General features: G+C 50.5%; 1 protein-coding gene across 1 annotated transcript in view; it reads left to right on the forward strand.

Annotated features, from left to right (window-relative positions):
- Positions 1-20,962, forward strand: part of mgat5 (alpha-1,6-mannosylglycoprotein 6-beta-N-acetylglucosaminyltransferase) — a 45,321-nt gene that overhangs the window by 10,296 nt on the left and 14,063 nt on the right. Inside the window, exons 4-10 of the mRNA XM_080492812.1 lie at positions 12,399-12,475; positions 13,515-13,604; positions 14,736-14,807; positions 15,323-15,484; positions 16,889-17,058; positions 17,989-18,123; positions 19,734-19,867. Of these exons, the coding sequence (XP_080348938.1) occupies positions 12,399-12,475; positions 13,515-13,604; positions 14,736-14,807; positions 15,323-15,484; positions 16,889-17,058; positions 17,989-18,123; positions 19,734-19,867 (840 nt within the window). The remainder of the gene's footprint in view (positions 1-12,398; positions 12,476-13,514; positions 13,605-14,735; positions 14,808-15,322; positions 15,485-16,888; positions 17,059-17,988; positions 18,124-19,733; positions 19,868-20,962) is intronic.

The following is a 20,962-nucleotide window of genomic DNA, read 5'->3' on the forward strand; positions in this document are numbered from 1 at the left end:
CCAACGTCACCGGCAGCCTCTGACTTTCAGCATGACTCAGAATGTAAATCTGAGTTTCCGGAGAACCACAAGTCCCTCGTCCGGTCTCCTTCGTTAGCAAATCCGCGACGCCCTGTCTCCAGCCGGCCGCGTTTTTTCCCCGCGTCGCCCGATACCCGTAAGTGCTTTTCTCGTCGGCGATAAATCAAGGCGTGATGTCATCGGAATCAAACGTACCCCGGCGGTAATCCCGTACACCTCAGGCGAAGGCGATCCTGCCCCCGCCAGACTTGACACACGTCGGTTCCGTCCTCGTAAAGCCCGAGAGACCGCCGTTCGCTCCTGAATGCAGGTCAAGCTGACAAAAGCGAGCGCCCACGTCTCCCTTGGCACTGGCGTAGGCGTGCAGGGCTGCCAGCTGGGCGAAGTGCTCCTCCCCGACTGGAACGCAATTATGGCGATAAGGATCTGGACGGCGGGTGGGGGGGGGGGACACGCCTGCCTTTCAGAGAGCCTGCTGTCAAGATAGAGGCAGCCTTGGGACGGCGCCGATTCCAAAGCCAAGGTCTCCGGTGTGACAGGGACCGAGCTGGGGTCTGTTTTTCTACCAGTTCATGGGAACTGTTAGACAAATTCTCCTGTGATTCCGCAAGATTTTCCCCAATTCCAAGAGGAAACACCCGGTTCCTGGTCTCCTGGGCAACAACGCCGTTTCATTTTGACCGCATCGAATTTGGCCGATCGTCCATTTGAGACAGTGCGTTAAAATTTTTTTTTTTAAAAAAACGGGTTCGAGAGAGGGGATATTTGAAAACGCCGCCTCGGCTTCCATGATGATGTCATCGCCCCCCGCCAGCCTCTCCGCGGCGTCACTTAACAACAGCAATGGCGGACGACATGCTCCACGTTGAGCTGCACAAGCGGCTGATGCGATTTAACATGGCGATAAGTACAAACCCCTTCCCGGTGGGGGTGCCCGCTGCGGCGCTGGGGGTGGGTCCTCCCTCTGGCCCCCTCCCCCGGTGGGGCGGGTTGGCCCCTGCTGCCGCGCTCCGGGTCTGCCTCATTCCCGGATTGGGGGGAGCGGGGTACGGGGGGGGCTCCGGGTTCTGGATGGACGGTTAACTGAGAGTGACCTCCAGGGCCTGATAGGGGTGTGCGTGTGCGTGTGAGTTGGGGTGTGTGAGTTGGGGTGTGTGGGTTGGGGTGTGTGGGTTGGGGTGTGGGGCTGTGTGGAGTGGGCGAATGAGGGGGGGTGCCCTGGCCACTGGCCTCCGGCTGGGCTCGCACTGGGCCCTGCGGGTCTCGGACTCTGCTGTCTGGCCGTTGGGTGGGGTGGGGGCTCCCTGCCCGGGTCCCCTTGCGGCGCCTTGTTTGGGGGGGTGTGGCCCCCCTGGTCCTAGGCCGGCCGCTCGGGGGGTGGGGTGGGGCAGCGCGGGGGGTCCAGCTGGGCCAAGGTCCTAGCGACGGGGGGACCCCCTCCCTCAGAACCCTCCCTGCCTTACCTCACCTTATATTACCCCACAATAGGGAAGAGTGGGGCGGTGCCTAGGTGGGGGGTCCAGGCTACTTAATTGCGGTCTGGGTCCTCCCCCGACTTTGCACCACCCACAATTTTAACCACACTTAGTCATGCAGGGTCTTGAGGGGGTAAGCCGCTTTCGGGGTTCTGCCGCTTGTCAGCGGTAGAACGCCCGGGCCCCGCTACCCCCCAATTTTAAACCGCACCATAGACACACACATCGCATCCACCTTTTCAAAACACAAAAACACACCCTTACATACATCCAACACACATATAGGGCAGGGGAAGGGCGGGAGACGTGGCTCCCCCCAGCACCTCCCGCTGGGGTCCCGCCCCGGCCCGGGGTGAGTGCGGCTGGAGTACGGGGGGCGCGCTCCCTCGGGCGCGGCGCTTGTGGGGGGGCTGGGGTGTGGTGCTCCTTCTCCACTTGCTGTTGGATTGGTGGAGGTTGGGATACCGCGGTGGCCGGGAGGGGGCCCGGCCGGCGGCCTGAGGGTGCGAGAGTCATCACTCCCCCCCCCCGTTCCGTGTGTGTGTGTGTGTGTGTGTGTGTGTGTGTGTGTGTGTGTGTGTGTGTGTGTGTGGGTGTGTGTGGGTATGTGGGTGTGTGTGTGTGCGGGGTGGGTCATGGGTTGGGTTTCCCAATCAAGACCCGGGGGGAGGGGTTATGGGGCGGGTGGATTATGAGGCTCCTGGGGGTGTAGAGTTGACTGTTCTCCGACCGGGGCCTGCGCCGGGCTTCGCTTTCCTGGGTCTGGGGGCGGGGCTGGTCCGGGGCGCGGCGGCTGGGGCCGTCTCTGCCTTACCGGGTTGGGGGGGGCGGTGGGTGGGCCTGTTCCCGGGGGTGCGGTGGGACTCGCCGCCGGGGTTGGGGGGGCTCTCGGCCCGCTCGGCCCGGGGGCCCTGCTCCGGCCTTTTCTCGGCTTGGCGGCTTGGGTCGGGGCCTGGGGCCCTGTGCCCTTTGTCCTTCTCTTGTGGGCCCCTCTTGCCTGGGGGGGATTCCTCTCTGCATTCTCCGTCGGGTGCTTTTTGGGCGGGGGCGGGGCTCTCTGGGGTGGTTCGCTGGGGTCTCCCCGGGCCTGGGGGGCTTCTGTCTGCCGGGGTGGCGGTGTCCGGGCGCGGTGGCCTCGGACCCCGGGGTGTCACCACGGGTCCCCCCACAACAGTTCCGGCCACACCCAGTGGACAAGCCACACACACTCACATACACGCACACACACACACACACACACACTTTCACTCCTCACGAAAGGTGCTTCTGAAGTTGCTTGTTGTCTGTCATCATTTGCTCAAACTTTAAAAATCATGTTCCTCTTTTGTTGTTGCCTCTTTGTTATTTCATGTTCCTGCTTCACGTTACTGTCTAGATAGAGCTGCTCAGGCTGGTTAAATCTAGGAAATCATCTTACTGTCTAGATAGAGCTGCTCAGGCTGGTTCAATCTAATAACAGTTGGAAAGTATTTGGATGAGTGTGATTATTGCAAATAATATATGTAGCACAACAAGGACATTGTATGTTATCCCCTTCCCCCCACCCCCCTCCCCCCTCCCCCCTCGACTTTCTTCTCTCTCTTCTCTTCTCTCTCTCTTTGTGCGTTCCCCCCCGGTCGTGTACGGCAGCCATGCCAGCTTCTGACGGAGAAGGCAACAGGAGGAGACTCCAGGTCTCTCCCTGTTGCAAGACCAAAAACTGTTCTGACTCCGAAGGCTCTCAATCACATCATATTGTTGGCCCAAGCTGCCGAACAGGACAAGGGCGAAAAAAAAAAAGAAAAAAAAAAAAAAAGTACAATTTGTCCGGTTTTTTTTCATGCGCGTCTGCATTTTTGTTGTATGTCTGTGGCAGCGCTGCAGCGCCGCCTATAGGCCCGGCATAGATACTGCATCATTTTTGCGTCGTTTTCATGGCGGTGACGTTTTCCGTATGGAATTCTTTAAGAAGAACAAGGAGAGAAAGGATTGTTTTTGCTGGTATTGCAGGTTCTGGCAAACGTATTTCATTTGCCGGTAAAATAATGCCGTATTAATCTTTAAAAAAAATGTTTTTCTGTGTCGTGGCGCAGATTATGAAAATGTCTCTATTTGCGTAAAAATCAAAAATGGCTACAATCTCAACATAAAGTCGGATCTAATGGCATGTTTTGGTGCAAAATACAGTGAAATGTCTCCCCCCCCCCCCCCCCCCCCAAAAAAAAAGAAAAGAAAACCTCATGCTGACCTGGGTATCCACCCCAACTGTATTCCCACACACACACACACACACACACACACACACACACACACACACACAGACACACTCTCCCTCTAGTTATCTGTATCTCTCCACACCCGCCGTGTCCAGTTTATCCGAGGACGGGGGGGGGGACACACAATCGCGCACCTCGCGGGATCAAAACAAGCCGATCTGTCCTCATTGGCTTCTCGGCAGGACGCCGCGTCTCTCCCATGTGTCCCTGATGTGGTTAATCAGCCTCCTCCAGCAGTGTTTCATGGAGTAATCTCGTCCCACACACACACACACACACACACACACACACACACACACACACACACACACACACACACACACACACACACACAGATGTAATGAACAGTCAGGAGGTGATTTGCAGCCATCTCCCTTGCCCTCTCCTCTCTCTTTTTCCATTTCCATCCTCCTCCTGCAGTATATTTCTCCACCCCTCCCCCACGCGGGTGTTTAAGGTAATCAATCCCCCCCCACCCCCCCAGCCTCGGCTGCTGGCGACGTTTGTCTGATTTGCAGCTCTCGACACCCGTCGGCTCCCCCCCCCCCTCGCTGTAAACAGAGACGTGTCCGTCTCGCAGCTCCGGGCTTCTCCTTCGCGCGCTTTGTCTCCTTCAGCCATCGATCGGCCGCGCATTATCTGTGAAAGACGAGATCCCGGGCCTCGGTGTCAGCAGAGGCAAAAGGGGACAAGGACAGGGCGTCCGCGGGTGGCCCCACTTCATCCCGCTCTGCGAAAATTCCCCGCACGTCGGCGAACCTCCTCTCGGTGCATGTACTGTATCCCAATCTCCATGTAATTACCATTTTAATACAAAAAAAAAAAAAAAATGTCTCGGATTTAGAGCCGAGAGTGCGGTCTCTATTACATGCTGGAAAGCCTGTTCACTCATTCCAGCGTTGGCCGATCAATACTAATAAAGTATGCACACACACACACACACACACACACACACACACACACACACACACACACACACACGCACACATTCGCACAATCCCACTCGGCGCTAATAAGTTGCCGAGAGACGCCCGGTCCACTCCCACGCTCGTCCACATGCATCCCCGACAATCATCGCCCCGGCGGTCTACTGTACGAGAGGCCGAGCGGCGTAATTGAAAGCGGGAGCATTGATTTCTGCCGCTGTGACTTGTGCCGGTGTGCTGCTTTTACTTTTGTTGGTCTCGCTGACGGCGTGCAGGAGCCAGCCCGTAAACGACCTCCGTTTCACTGTAATGCTGCATACTTCAGCCTTTTTTTTTTTTTTTCTTTCCTTTATTCCAAAAATGCTGGTGGCTGATGCGGAAGTTTGCATGTCTTTCTGGCTTTGCATCTCATTGTGGTCATTTTGCATCTTTTCCTGGTTGTTTTGGGATGTTTTACTTTTCTTTCTTTCTTCTTTTTTTTTTTTGCCATTTTACATGATTTTACTCCTCTGTGTGGTTGTTTCATATTTCTGAGGTGGATTTTGCTGATATTGTTTCCCTGGTTGTGGCTATTTTGCATACCTTTGCAGTACTTTGACGCCTCTTTAAAGTTGTTTTACGACTTTCACGTCTCCTTCTCGATCTTGGATCCATTTTATATAATTATTTTTCAATTCGCTTTATGGTTTTGCGTCTTATTGTGGCCATTTGGCATCCCTTTGCAGTTCTTTTGCATCTTTCTCCAGTTGTTTGGTAATGTTCTTGTCCCTCTCTTTGTGTGCTATTTTGCATCCCTTTCGTTGGTGTTTTGCACATCTTTCTGGCTTTACATCTCTTTGTGGTTGTTTTACATTTGTTTTGGGATATTTTACGCACATTTTTGGACAGTTTACATGATTTTGCTTCTTTGTGGGATTGTTTCACAGATTTTCGTGGCTATTTTGCATCCCAATGCAGTTCTTTTGCACTTCTTTAAAGTTGTTTTATGATTCCCATGTCTCTTTGACTATCTTGGATCCCTTTTGTAGTTATTTCACATCTCTTTATGGGTTTGCATCTTATTGTGGTCGTTCTGCATCCCTTTTGTAGTTATTTCACATCTCTTTATGGTTTTGCATCCTATTGTGGCCATTTTGCATGATTTGACTTCTCTGTGCGGTTGTTTCATATTTCTCAGGTAGTTTTGCTTCTTCGTGGGATTGTTTCACAGATTTCTGTGGCTATTTTGCATCCCTTTGCACTTCTTTTCCAGTTCTCTAAAGTAGTTTCACGATGTCCATCTCTCTCTCTTTGGCCATTTTGCATCTTTTTTTTGTTTTTTGCATCCGATTGTCTGATTGTGGCCATTTTGCATGATTCTACTTCTCTGTGTGTTTTTGTGTTCCATATGTTTTGAGGTGGTTTTGCTTCTCTGTGGGACTGTTTCAGGTATTTTTGGGTTGTTTTGCATCCCTTTGCAGTTCTTTTCCAGCTCTCTAAAGTAGTTTTACGATGTCCATCTCTCTCTTTGGCCATTTTGCATCTCCTTTTTTTTTTTTTTTTTGCATCTGATTGTGGCCATTTTGCATGATTCTACTTCTCTGTGTGTTTGTGTTCCATATGTTTTGAGGTGGTTCTGCTTCTCTGTGGGACTGTTTCAGGTATCTCTGTGGTTGTTTTGCATCCCCTTGCAGGGGTTTTGCATTCATTTGCGGCAGTTTTGCCTCCCTTTGCAGTTGTTTTGACTCTCGAAAGTCACATTGAGTTCAGTTGAGATCCCTAAACCCTTCGTACCCTGTGTAAAAGCCGAAATGTTGTCGCTACACCCATGACTTAACCCGAATCCGTGATAACACGTAGCGTAGTTATGAATTGCCGCATTGTCCCAACGGGTTCTACCACAAGCGAAGCCTTCTCCGAGTCCCACCTGCCTCCTGCAGACGTTGACGTGGCCGGCTCCCTCCCCTTAACGCGAGCAAACAAGCACAGGCAGGCTCTCTTTCCACTTATCCTACATACTTCCATACAGTATCCGTCGCAGCAGTGCTCCGGCTGCGATCTCGAGAGCCCGAGAGAGAGAGAGAGAGAGAGAGAGAGAGAGAGAACGCACGCACTCCGTCGTAGCTCAAACAAAGCTGCGCCGGGTTAAACTGTTTTGTCGTTAAATTCCCAATCTGTCCCATTCATCCCAGCGTTCGCCGGGGGGTAACGCAAAGCAGACTCGCCTCGGACGTGACGGGGAAAAACCCACATTCGACCGGGCAACACAACAAACGGGAAAAGCAGCGCGGCTCTGTTTAGACTTTGCAAAAAAAAAACAAAACACAGCTCCAGTGACTTCCGAATGGAAACATCAGGGGGACTTTTTCGCCATATTAGGCACCGTAACAAGACGGAGAGCCGCGAGTTTGTTAATGCGGCCTGCTTTTCCCAGCGGTGATTCTTTACCGAAATTTTACGAGGAGCAATCACGGAAACCTCCTTGACCGTTCCTAAAAGAGCACTCTTCCTTTTGCTTGGCTCTCACTATTCTTGATCGGACATCCTCCAGTGCCATTTGCGCACATGGGGGAGGGGGGGGGGGGTTGGTTTCTCCCCCTGCCTCGTCGGGGAGTCAGGTTAGGCAACCGTTGGCTGCGACACGACGTGCACCCTAATTCTTCCCGGGTCCCCCGCCTGCCTTTGCCCTCTCACTCTCTCTCTCTCTCCGCCGTCATGCTCTCTCACGTCCTCGCTCGCAATTTCACAGTGGTACCCAAAGAAATGGATATAAAAATACACCACTCTTTCCCACTTGACTCTTTTTTTTTTTTTTTTTTTCTTCTTTCTATCCTTCGTGTCCTTTCTGTGCCTCTCTTGTCCTTGCTCTTTCGCGTCCTGGCTCGCTCTCTCTCTCTCTCTCCCTCTCTCCCTCTCTCTCCCTCTGCATATTCTCTTTTTTCTCCGCACTGATTAAAACCCCCGGCCGTGTAGAAATATAATCTGCTCTCGCTCCCTTGCACCAAATACCGAGCATTTCCCTCGGCGTAGTTTTCGCATTCGTCTCCTTTTTTTGAAGACGTCGACGTCATTTGCGTCGTGCGGCGGCGACACTGCATAAATGTCAGTTATGTACTCTGCAAAATCCGAGTTGTTTTTTTTTTTTTCTAGTTTTCTTTGGCCGCACCGTCTGAAGTCGTCTCTCTAAATGAAAACAAGCAGATTGTTTCCAGCTTCACTCCCGGCGCCAGCGACTTAAACTGTCGCAGATTCTTATTCAAATTTTATTTGTTTATTCTTGCCGCTGCCGCTCGAGTCCGCCAGGTGAATCAAAGAGTTGCCTTTTACCCCGAATGCATCCGCAGACGCTCCAAAGTGGCGCCGCAAACCGCCGGCTTCCCACCGCCGAGTCAAACAAGCAGAACATTCGTCAATCTGCGTGGATGGAGAGCGAGCCGGGGGCGCTCTGGCGGCGTCCAAAAAAAAAAAAATAAATAAAATCCTCTCGGATGTTTTCTTGGCGAGGACGGTGGGCCCGGCGGCGCACAAAAGAGGGATTGATTAGCGCGCGGGACTTTGGGTTCTTTGGAGCGGAGGGGGGGGGGGGGGGGAGGAAGCTGGGGATCGGGGGGTTGGGGGGGTGGGGGGGGGGGGTGTATTTCTGGCCTCTCGGACCCGACTGTGGACCAGAAGTGCAGGGAGAAAGATTCCGAGGCAGGAGGACACGTGTCTTCACCACCTCCAAACACGTGAATTGAAGCCCCCGCTTTTTTTCAATACAAGGAAACCCCCCCCCCCCCCCGCCCCCGAGCGGTAAAGCGTTACCCCAGACCGCGTGCCTTCAGGTAGACGCGCTTCTCGCGAAGAGACCGTGGTTTTGGTGGTTTCGCTGCTCGTCGCACACGTCACTTTGTGGAATTTCCCCACTGCCTCTTCCTTACGAGCCGCTTTCACACGCTGCAACTCTGCGAGGAGATAAGAGCGCTGAGGAAGAAGTGAGAGACGCGCGGCGTCACGTGTCCTGACTATCTCATCCTGCAAGGGTTCGAACACAGGAAATAAACTTGACTTTTAACAAGCGGCGGACTTTAGTCGGGCGGACCCGCTGAGTCAGCTGACACACGACGACACAGACCTGCCGTCCTCGCACAGTGCGGTCTCACATAGTGCACATGAATGGTTCCAGGGCGTGTGGGGGCGGAGCCAGCCCGGCTCACACGAGACGCGGCAGGCTCTGAACGTCATCGGGCAACGCGGTGTACCCAGAACGCTTCGTTTCCAGCGACAAGCGCGGGAAGCAGATATGGCGTTCTATCTCCCGACGATTATCAGCCTTTGTTGTCCCGCCTGACGACCTGTCCCGCCCGCTTATTATTTAAGATCCCACGCGATAATCAGCAGGTTACGCAGGATTCCGTGTCGTCCCAGGTCACTCATCAGCCTCCGCCCGCCTCCTATCTCCAACACCCGCTGATACCGCCGCTGAGTCCCGCCGAGTGCTCCTGAAATGAGTGCTCTGAAAGCCGGCGCGCCTCGCCCTCGAATAGTTCATTCACGCCTCGCCTCAGTCGTGCCGTCACTTGCCCGCAGCAATTGGCGGACGGCGCTGTCGAGAGCCCGCGGCGGCTCCCACAGCCTTCGTCCAACCCCCGGAGCTCGCTGACATTTGTGGGAGGCCTTTACAGCGTCGAGTGCCTGAAAATGAAATCAGTAAAGTAGAACTGGGGGGGTAAGAAATGGAATACCGCAAACCAGGGGTAACGCAAACCAGACGTCCCCAATCCAATTCTGGAGTTGTCAAACGTCCGATTACCTCATGGGCTTGGACGGCGGGATGCAGAGGAGGGAAAATAACCCCGTGTTTGTGTTTCTCCTCTCTGAACGTATTGTTCAGAGACGATGCCGTTAAAGGGGCTATGGAATGGCCTCCGCTGTTGTGCTCGGAGCCGGCAGAACGGTGACCTCAGTGCTGTGACATGCTCCTGGAAATGTGCGAGTGGGAGTGAGCTCATGTGTTTTCAGCCCCGGAGTCGTCTTCTACTTTTCCATGCCGTCCACGCTTCTTTTCTTTTCTTTTCTTTCTTTCTTTTTTTTTCTTATTAAACCTCGTGGTGCTGCCTGTTTTCATCCCACACACTCTCCTGAGTTGTAACTCGGTCCGATTGTTCCTGGCAGCAGTTTGTGGACTTGTTTCTTCGGTTTGCTTCTCTACCGCAGGGTGTGGGGGGTTTCTTGGGCTCCGATTTTCACCTGGCGTCGTGCCCCCTTTTTTTTTTTTTTTTTTTTTTTTTTAAATCTGAACCTGAGCGAGTCGTTTCGTCTAAACTCTGTGGAGAAGGTGAATAACGGTGGAAACGTCTCCCCTCTGAAGCGGCGCCGCCTCCCCTGTGTTTGATTATAATAGGGGCTAAAAATAGCATTGTCTTTTGGCAGCAGCGGCTTCTTCTGCTTGATTAAAGCGAGGAGAAGATTCTCCTGGTGCGCCAAACTGGCCCGACGACGGGACGGGGGACCGGTCGCCGGTTCTTCCTGTCGGTCAGTCGATCAATCGGCCGGTTGCTCGGGGGACAGACTGCTGTTTGAAACAAAGACTCGGTCGAGGACGTTACCAGCTGTCCTCACCAGACAAAGGAATTCTCATTCTGAGGCGAGTGAGAGATTGAACGCCGGGCAACTCGAAGCGCTCCAGCAGCTAAAAGATCGAATCAATACACAGCCACCTTTAACTCTTGAGTATTTGAACATTAACCCCGTAGAAGCTGCCGCCGGGCCAATTTGACAATGATTAATTGTAGGCGGCGCAATCCCGCCAGGCCCCGGGAAGATAACCCGACGATCCTCTTCTGATTGTACCCGCCGTTCCGTTTCTAGGAACATACCGACCTGCTTCTGTCACCTGGTGTGAGAAAGTGGCGCTACTTGCATCGATACGGCGTTCAGAGTTCCATTGTGGCGATTTTGGACCGTCTCTTGTTTTTTTTTTCTTTCCTCGACGCAACGCGGTGGACGCTTCTGGGTTACTCATTCACTTGTTAAGGGACAGTTACCGATCCTTTGTCTGGGCGAGTTCTTAAGTTGCAGATTCAAGTTTCTTCCAAACAATGCTTTTGAGCAACGAGGCGGAAAATGGCTTTTACGTAATGTCCGTCGACGTGTCCACAGTTGGATATGAAAAAAAACTAAAAAAACAGCACACTAAGGCCCTGTTTACACGACATTTTCACGACGAGAGCAACAGCACCCTCTGGTGGTCCAACGCGTCAACTGCATCAAAACCAATGATGCGTTTTTACGCGAAATGTCAAGTACACGCGGTAAAGACGTGAAACCAAGTTTATTGAAATGGACGATTGCCACATAAACACGTTGGTTTCTAGTAGCACTTTTAGAAGTTTCAATATTATTCGCGATACTATTAATTATTACAGTTAGTAGCCAGTTTTATTGCAATATGCCAATGGCATCCGGTTGGGGACACTTATGAAACCGACTCATGAACTTTGAATTCCTGCCCTATTTATTCATAAAGCCATTAGAAAAACAACCTGGTTCCATGTGCCATGCCCTTGAGCACCAAAAATGAAGAAAAACCTGTTTCGGGCCGAAACTCTCTTGAGCGTTTGGAACCAATGAAAGTTCTAATTTCTCTTTTCCATGCTAGGAAGGGTCCTTGACCCCTCTATCCCATCCTCGTGGCTGCTGCCGTCCAACTCCAGCCATGTCCTCCCTCTTTACCCCCCCCCCCCCCTCGAAGGAGGAACGCACTCCCAAGACTCCCCCAGAAGTATAACCAGCGTCTCTGTTTCCATGCGACGCGGCTCAGAAGCGAAGTCAGCCCTTCGCCGCTGCTCACTCGATGTAAATAAAAGCCGGCTCTGCTGGCCCCCCCAACAATAAGAGACCCGTATTGTGCATTGTGTCTGTCTTGTGACACGCTGGCTCCCATCAGGAGCCGATCGCCTGCCCGCACCCTCCCCGCACCCTCCCCGCGTCGCATAGAGCTCGCATTAAAGCACCAGACTGTGGGAGGACTTCCTGCTTTTTGTTGTGGCGCGTTGGAGACGATCGTGCGCCGAACACACCTGAGCCGGCCCCCGCCCATAGTTGCTTTCAGGCCTTTATCCCTCCGCAGCGCAGCATGTATTATTTATGTCCTGGCGGTAAAGGTTAACAGCAATGATGTCACTGAATGGGTAAAAAAATGAAAAGCAGGAAATCTTACTTATTCAAACTTGCTTTTCCTAACTCCTTTTATTATTCTTTTTTTTTTCTTTTTTTGCTCTGTAAAGCCTCCGAGTGTTATAAAAGTGCTATATAAGTTATTATTATTATATGAGAGACATTTTCTACTAATTAAAAACCTTTTCAGAATTTTTATTTGCTATAATAAGGTTATTTTCGGGGTCATTTAAAGGGGGAATAATCAGACTATTATGCAAAAGCTTTGAGAAATAACCCACCGCAGGTATATTGCCGCCCTCCCTGTGCATCGTTTGCTCGCGGTTGCGCAAATATTATCGGCTTTTTATTTAACCGTTTGGCTCACACACTGCACCGGCGTACACGCTCTACTGGCTCTGAAAGTCGAGCCACCATGATCGTTACATGATTATAATGAGACGAATCTCACTGTTTAAGCCTTTTGTCTTGTGAAAACGTGGTTTGAATCTGCCCCCGTTTCATCTCAGGTGTTAAGAATCCTGCATAAAGAGCATTTGGTGCCGATTCATTGATCCTCTATGTCTCTCTCTTTTTCCCTCCAGACCTCCTGAACGGAGCCCAGGAGAAGTGCGAGCTGCCCCCTCTGGAAGGTTTCCCTCATTGCGAGGGCAAGCTTAAGGTGAGGAGGACCCGTCGCACTCTGCCTCGGCCTCGTAAATGGTTTTCTTTTTTTGTTATTAGGTTAACGAGAGAAAGCCGTGCGTGTCAGGTTATCGAAGCAGCGTTTGCAACAAGACAACAAAAAATAAGAAGCACAGCCGCGCCGAGAGGGAGAACGGCGACGACCGGATGTGAACTATATGCAAAACGGCCACAAAGAGATGGGATATGGCCACAATTAGATGCAAAACAATTCCAAAGGGTTGTAAATCAGTCCCATGGGGAAGCAAAACAACCACGGGAATATGAAGTAAAAACGGCACAGAGCAGTAAACACACAAAATATCAAAACCATGAAATGTTTCCACAAATAGATGTGAAATAGCCCAAAAGAAATGGGGAAACAACCACAAGGGAACCCAAAATGATTAAATGGGGATTCAAAATAGCCCAAAAGTGATGTGAAACTGTCTCACGGGGACACAAAACGACACCCAAATGGTCCAAACCGTGCAAAATGAGCACAAATTGATTTGAAATAGTCCAAAAGATATGGGAAACGACCACATTGGGATGCAAAACCGCACCAGAAAGATCAGAACCATGCAAAATGGCCACAAATTGATGTGAAATGACCCAAAAGTGATGGGGAAAACAACCACAATGGGATGCAAAACCACACCAGAAAGATCAGAACCATGCAAAATGGCCACAAATTGATGTAAAATGACCGAAAAGAAATGGGGAAACAATCACAAAAGGACACAAAACAACTACACAGAGATGCAAAATAGCCAAATGAAAGATATGAAACAGTTCCACAGGGATGCAAAACCGCACCCAAAAGATCAAAACCTGCAAAATGACCACATATAGACGTGAAATAGCCCAAAAGAAATGGGAAACGGCCACAAAGACATTAAAAAAAAACAACTGCATAGGGATGCAAAACCACAACAGAAAGATTATATCCATGAAAAATGACCACAAATACCTCTAAAAGATATATGAAGCTAAACAACCTCAAAAATGTGTTCTTCTTTTTTTTCCCCCGTCAGTGGATGAAGGAGATGTGGCGCTCGGACTCCTGCTACACCAACTACGGCGTGGACGGCTCCACCTGTTCCTTCTTCATCTACCTGAGCGAGGTGAGTCCTCCACACGACCCGGAGGCCGACGGCACACAGCGACTCCACTCCGCTAAAAATACCGGCAGAGGAAGGGGGGGGGGGGTACAAGGAGGATTTCATTTTTCATGAGAGCAAATTAGTGTGTGTCGAAGGGGGGGGGGGCTGACGTGCTGGAAGTCGGCAGCGCTGCCAGAGTCATCCATTATTGAGTCACGCCAACATATAGAGGAGGGAGTTCCTTCGCGGGGATACTTCACTCAGCACGTGAATTTTGCATGATTTGTCTTTTTTTTTTTTTTTTTTTTTTTGCGCAAACCAGATTTTTTCACATCCGGCTGTAAAATCTGGAATTTAATTAAAAAAACATTTTTGGGGGAAAAAAATAGCCCACAGAAACGATGTCGGACAAGGAGAGTAAACACGGCAAACTATCTTCGGTGGGAGGTTTTTTGCTGACATAAGCAAAAACAAACAAAGAAAAACTCCACAAGATCATTTGGTGAGTCTTTCACAGAGCAGTGGTTTTTGTGGTCATAGTACAGTTGTTTTGTGTCTTTTTAGGTGTGTTCTGACTGTTGTTTTGTTGTTCTTTCTATTATATATCTACCGTTTTAACGCTTGAGGTTTGTCGTTTCGTTTTTTTTTTTTTCCTGTTTTTGTTATTTAGGAGCTTGTTTTGCACATTTTTGCTGTTGTTTTGTCTCTCAAGATGTATTTTTAATTCAGAATTTGCATCTTCTCGGTTATGCTTTAGTTTTTGAACCCGTTTTTCTCGCCTCTGTTGTCATTTTTTTTATATTTTCTTGACCCGTCGTGGTGGTTTTGCGTCCTTTTTGGTCATTTTTCGATACGTTTACTGCTTACTTTGGATGTTTTTACAACCGCTTTTTTCCATCTCTGTGATCGTTCCGTTTCCATTTTAGGGTATTGGCGGTGTCCCTCACACCGCATTTTCTTTCAACACGTGAAACTCGGCGCGCGCACACGCAGCGTCTGCACTCTCATTTCCATATCGAACGTTTTGAGAGCGACTTGTTTCCCCGTCCCGGTAAACCGAAGTGAAGCCACGCTCGCAAACCGGAGGACCGCGCGGCGCGCGGACGAAACGTGCGGGGAGCCAGGTTGAATTCTCTGTTGTGCCTTGCATAGGTGGAGAACTGGTGTCCTCGTCTGCCCTGGAGGACGAAGATCCTCAACGAGGAGATCGACCGGCGGGGGCAGGTGAGGGTTCGCTCCCTTTCTCTTTTCCTCAGTTTCTTTCCCCTTTTCCCTCCTCTCCCCTTTGGCCTCTTTGTTTGGAGCTTTTCAAGTCAGGCTCCAGGTTTTAATAGCTTCGGTCTCTGGGAGTGATTTCCTGTCGCGATGAGCCGCACCCCACACACACACACACACACACACACACACACACACACACACACACTCCTGTTTTCACTCCGGCTCCGAGGCCGTTCTGTTGTTATTGTCACTTTCATTTCCATATTTCGTACATCTGCCGGGTCTTCCACTTGGTCAGCACTCGCCACAGGAAGGGAGTCGGTGGTTGGATGTTTCACAACCTTTTATATGCGGTGTCCTTTCTTTTTCTTGACTTGTCTCGAAGTGGGACGTATAGGGACACGTCAGAGCCCTTTAATCCATATGGCGACTCAAAGCGGCGAGCAGAGCTCCTTTAAGAGGACTCTCGCTCAGATTGGATTTCGACGTTGACATCAATGTGTGTGTGTGTGTGTGTGCAGGCGGAGTTCCGGACCAGCTTCGAGGAGCTGTACCGGTCCATGTCGCAGCGCGAGGAGTTCCGCTGGATGATGCTGAGGATCAAGCGCATGGCCGAGCCGTGGGTCGGCGCCATCCGCTCGCTGGCCGCCAAGCAGAACCTGGCCAAGCGGCGGCGGAAGAAGGTGGGCGACAGACCTTTCAAGAAGCGTTTCAAAAAAAAAAAAAAAAAAACGGTTCCCCCGAGGGCCTTTTAGAAGTTTCACGTTCAGACGGCAGCGTTTTGAAAACGATGGAGTTTTCATATAGGGCCACGAGTGGGTGTGTCTCCCCCCCCCCGACCCCCCCCCGTTTCCATAAAGATGGAATCGGAGTGTTTTGAAAATGTTCCACCTTGGGAGCGGTTTTCAAAACGTTTCTTTTTCGCTTGTGTCTGCGGAGACGGAGCATTTTTAAAAAGTTATGTTTGCCCTTGTTTCCACTAAGACATAGTCTGGAGTGTTTTCAAAAAAGTTCCATGCTTCCACAGAGACATAGTTAGAATGTTTTGAAAAGTTCCACATTGGGAGCTATTTTCCATGGAGTCTGAGCATTTTCAAAAGTTTTGTTTTCCCCCATTTGCACGGGGACGTAGTCGGAGCGTTTTCAAACAGTTCTGTTTTTCTCCGTTGAGTTTTCCTTCGTTGCAATGGAAACATAGTCAGAATGTTTTCAAAAAGTTCCGTTTTTGACTTTCGACGAAGTTGCAGAAAAAGTTCCACCTTGTGAGCTACTTTTTTTTTTTTTTTTCTAAATTGCGTTTTCCCCTCAATTCTATGAAGACAGAGAAAGTCGCGTTTCCACAGAGGCGAAATCGGAGCATTTTCAAAAAAGATCTGATTTTGAAAAGTTTCACTTTCCCAAAATGCCTATGGAGACGGCGCATTAGAAAAAGTTGCGTTTACCCCCGTTTCCACAAAGATGGAGCATTGTTTTCTCACATTTCCACGGCGACGTTGTGGGAACATTTTTCAAAAAAAAAAAAAGTTCCGACTTGGGATCTGTTTTCAAAAAAAATCGTTTTTTGGCCACGTTTCCATGGAGACCGGGCACTTTCAAAAAGTTACATTTCCCCCCCCGGTTTCCACTTGTCGGAGCGGTTTGAAAGAGATCTACCTTTGGAGTAGTTTTCAAAAAAGTACCGCCTCCTCCTCCGCGCGCGTCGACGCCTCCCTTTCCCCAACGACACGCTCCTTCCATTGTGTCCCAGCTGCTGCTGCTCCCGGCAACTGAATGATGCAGAGCCACACTTTCCCTCGGCCTCGTGAATAATTCACACGTGCGTTCCCGCGATACCCCGGTGCTGATGCAAGGCAGCGTCTCCACCTGTACTTCATCTTTAGGTTCTCGGTTCAGTCTGTAATCAAACAAAGAGCATTTTTCCACTTTTTAAATTTTTTATTTTTTTTCCCGCCCCCGTCGGCCGCTAATCTCTTGCGGCTATAAATCCTCGCGTGTTAATCCTCGAAAAGTCGCCGGTCGCTTCAAACGAAGCAATCCATTGCTTGGCCAGACAAAGCTGAAACCCTCGCTCCCCCCCCGCATCCCAGATCCTGGTTCACCTGGGCCTGCTGACCAAGGAGTCGGGCTTCAAGATCGCCGAGAACGCCTTCAGCGGCGGTCCGCTGGGCGAGCTGGTGCAGTGGAGCGACCTGATCACGACGCTCTACCTGCTGGGCCACGACGTCCGCATCTCCGCCTCCCTTGCCGAGCTCAAGGAGTGAGTAGCCCGACACACACCTTCACGTCTTTTTAGATCTTTATCATCGTTTCAGTGTTCAGGGCGATATATACGTATATACATATATACATTAAGCCTGGAGTTCCACAAGGTTCTGTGTTAGGACCTATGCGTTTCACATTATCCACGCTTCCTGTAGGGAATATTATCAGGTCCATAGACTATGCAGACGATACACAAATCTATTCATCTACGAAACCAGATGATGCTGGTTCAACTTCTCAAATTAGAAGCTTAAGGAGTTAGTTTTTGACTTAAAAAATCCCATATTAAACAGTTCGGCACGAGTTCTGCTTCCTTGTCATCTGGAATGTCTCTAAAATCAGGAACACGTCGACTCGGAGTGACGCTGGGAAACGAATCCATATTTTTGCGGTGTTTTTTTTTTTTTTTGGTGTGTGTGCATTGTTAAAAACAAATAAATAAATAAAAAATGTAAAATCGCAAAACCCCGTTTCAGCACAACCAAATAATTAGCATTGTTTTCGAGAGCATGCCCGCCTGCCTCCGTCTTTGCCTGAGTACGACTACGTCATTGGTATTTTTTTTATTTTGTTTATATGAATCTGGTTAAAACAGGCTTTTAATGTTTTTCTTTTGCCTTTGCTTGAGCCTGATGGAAAAAAAAAATCTTTATTAATATCTTGCCTATTGTTTGCCTTTGCTTGAACCTGATTGAAACTCTCATTAGTATATCAACGTATGTTGGCCTCTGTTACAGGCGGATTAAATCTGTCTGATGACAGAGAAACTAAAAAATAAGAGCCTCTGATTAGTCAAAAGCACATTGGCTGAACGAAAGAGAAAATCGGTGCAACGGCCGACGTCGCCCGCTGAACGATTGACCGGTTTGGTTGAAGAGTTATTTGTTGAAATGTCTTAACGTTCTCTCTCGTCGGGTCTCCGCAGGATCATGCGTAAGGTGATGGGGAACAAGTCCAGCTGCCCCACGCAGGGCGACAAGGTGGTGGAGCTCATCTACATCGACATCGTGGGCCTCACGCAGTTCAAGAAGACGCTGGGGCCGTCGTGGGTCCACTACCAGTCAGTACTTCTTTCTTTTTTTTTTTCGAAAGTGTTTAGAGGATCAGATGGAGGTTCAGTCCGGCAACTTGTTTGGGACAATGAGTCTATTTTCTGCCCGTACGTTCCCGCCGTTTCCCTCTCGCCCCCCCCCCCCCCCCCCCCCCCCCCCCCCCCCCCCGCCGAGTGTCCGTCGTACACAATGCCGCCGGCGGCGGAGTCCATTCTCCCTCCGGAGTGCTCGGCCGATTACACCTTCCCGACCCCGCTTTGAAAACGCTCCCATCAGCTGCGGGTGGCAGGAAAAGAGCGGGGAACAATAAGTCTGAATAGAGAGCGGGGGATGGGGGGGGGGGGCGCTAATGGCCCCGCTGGTTCCTCCCGCCTGTCACCAGGTTTTGTTTGCCCGCGACACAACACCTTTCCACTGCATCCGCTGGCTGAGAGGGGGCCCGGATCCTCACGCCTCCGGCATACTGTACAGTCCAGATGCCGCTTGTATCGTTTCCCACTCCCGTCACCCGATCTGGTCTCGCTACTCCTCTTGGCATCTCGTCGCTTCTGGGGGCCTCGTTGGTCCCGCGACGCCTCCGTGCAGCAAAATGCTTTTCGACTCCGGGGACCGATCTTGAGAGGATTCGCAACAGTCCAGAATATCGGGGCCGGAACCGGTCCGGACTGATTTCGCCTCGTACGTGCGATATGGGCCCCCTTTCACACAAAAGAAAAACGCATCGTTTCCGTGAGACGTTTTCCAGAAAGTTGCCGGGTTGTTTTTTTTTTTTTTTTCCTGGTTTCCATGGAAACTGAGCATGTTGGAAAAAAGTTTCATCTTCCATTGTTTCCACCAACTGTTGAGTTTTCCTTCGTTTCCGCAGAAAGCGTTTTTCAAAAAGTTTGCTTCCGCCGATTTCCGCGCATTTTCAACAAGTTGTCCACCCGCATGAAAACTTGGCTTTTTCCACAAAGTTTTCATTTGCCCTCGTTTCTACGGAAACGGAGCGCTTTCAAAAAGTTGCGTTCTCACCCATTTTCGACAGAGATGGAGTCGGAGCATTTTCAAAAAGTTGCCTTGTAAGCGGATGCCCCCCCAAAAAAAAATCTTTTTTGCGTTTTTACTTGAAAACGTGGAATTTGGGGCCAGAGCAGTAAATAATAGTATTATAACACATAAATAGCGAGAACTCTAAATATTTAATGCTGCTTGAAAAAAAAAAAGTTGACATTTATTCAACTATCCTATTACAAAACATGTCCCTCCACAGCTGCAACTTCTGTGTCTCACATCCGTAGTGCTGCTTCACCTGCAGACAATGTGCCACTTTATATGTTCGCCGAGGCCTCATGCAGAAACGAAACTCAACTCGATTTCATCATTTTTTTAACCATCTTTTCCCTTTTTCTATTTCGAGTCCGCCACTTCCTCCCGTGCCAGGAACTTTGTTTTGACACATCTCTCCCTGCTTTGCCGTGTGACTCACACAGCTGACTTGAGTTTTCTCGAGGTATCCGGTTTTAAAAAAAAAACAAAAAACACCAGACACTGCAGATTCTGGCAGATCTGCCGCGAATAAGTCTTTATAATAATAAGTATAATAATAAGTCCCCCCCCCCCCCCCCTCTGGCTGCAGGTGCATGCTGCGGGTGCTGGACTCGTTCGGGACGGAGCCGGAGTTCAACCACGCCCACTACGCGCAGTCCAAGGGCCACAAGACGCCGTGGGGGAAGTGGAACCTCAACCCGCAGCAGTTCAACACCATGTTCCGTAAGTGCCTGCAAGGGGGACTCGCGCAGCTCGTGAGTGTCGGACGGGGAGGTCAGGCGGAGGGGCGGTGGAAGTAAAAGACTTTTTTTTGGGGGGGGGGGGGGCTCTGGGAACCAATCTTGAGAGGCGTCGTGACACGCCAGAAGATCAGGGCCTGAACCGAGCTGATTTGACCTCAAACAGTAGTTTTCCCTTGTTGCCATGGAAACGGAGCGCTCTCCAAAAGTTATGTTTCCCCCTCGGTTCCGCGGGGTCAGAGGTCAGGACGGAGAGTTTTCATGGACGTCGCTTTGAAACTGGAGTCAGGCTGGTGAGCGGTGGAAGGGAAAGCCCCCCACCCCGCACCCCCCACCCCCCACCCCGGGTGTTGACCTTTTCCTCATGGCGAAGAGAAAGTGAAATGTTACCTCTCCAAATCCCGGCGAAGCCCCGGGGCGATCCAGAATGCCACCGCACCTGAATGGGGGCTATTGTGTGGCTGAGGGCGGTATGTCTTTCTCATCGCGCTCCGCGGGCCTTCGAACGAAACGCCGGGTTAGATGATATCGGCGGTTGAAACGAGTGCATTGTGATTTAGAAAAGCGCAGACCCAACGTGCGCCCCCCCCCCCCCCCCCCTCCCTCCGCCCTCGGTGAGTTACGTGAACCGCCAGCTCCAGTTCATCAACACGCTATGTTGTTTTTCACATTATTGACACACCCGACGGTGTCCTATCAACGCCACGGCCGCCTGCCAAGTCAAATATGTATGGAATGGCTTTTAAATAACATCCCAACAAACGAAGGCCTCGTTTGCACCGCACCTGAAAATGCATCGCATTTTTTGCATTTCAGGACAGCCTTGCGATGCCAGTGGGTTTTTTTAAAGCAATGTCCTTATACAAATAAAACAGCGCCCCGCTTCCTTGTAAAGCACACTGATTTTCAAAAACTGTCACATCTTCGTTTTCTTTTTCTTTTGGGTTTAACGGGCCGTTTGCGTCCATGAAGTTGCTTTACTGCCATCTGCTGGTTATATATCGATATTGTCTCCCTCTCTCTCTTATCAGCCGTTTTTACGTCCCTGATAACTGTTTCCCTTCTTCTTCTTCTTGCG

This window comes from Lipophrys pholis (genome assembly GCF_963383615.2).
Source record: "Lipophrys pholis genome assembly, chromosome: 23".
Classification (NCBI taxonomy): Eukaryota; Metazoa; Chordata; class Actinopteri; order Blenniiformes; family Blenniidae; genus Lipophrys; species Lipophrys pholis.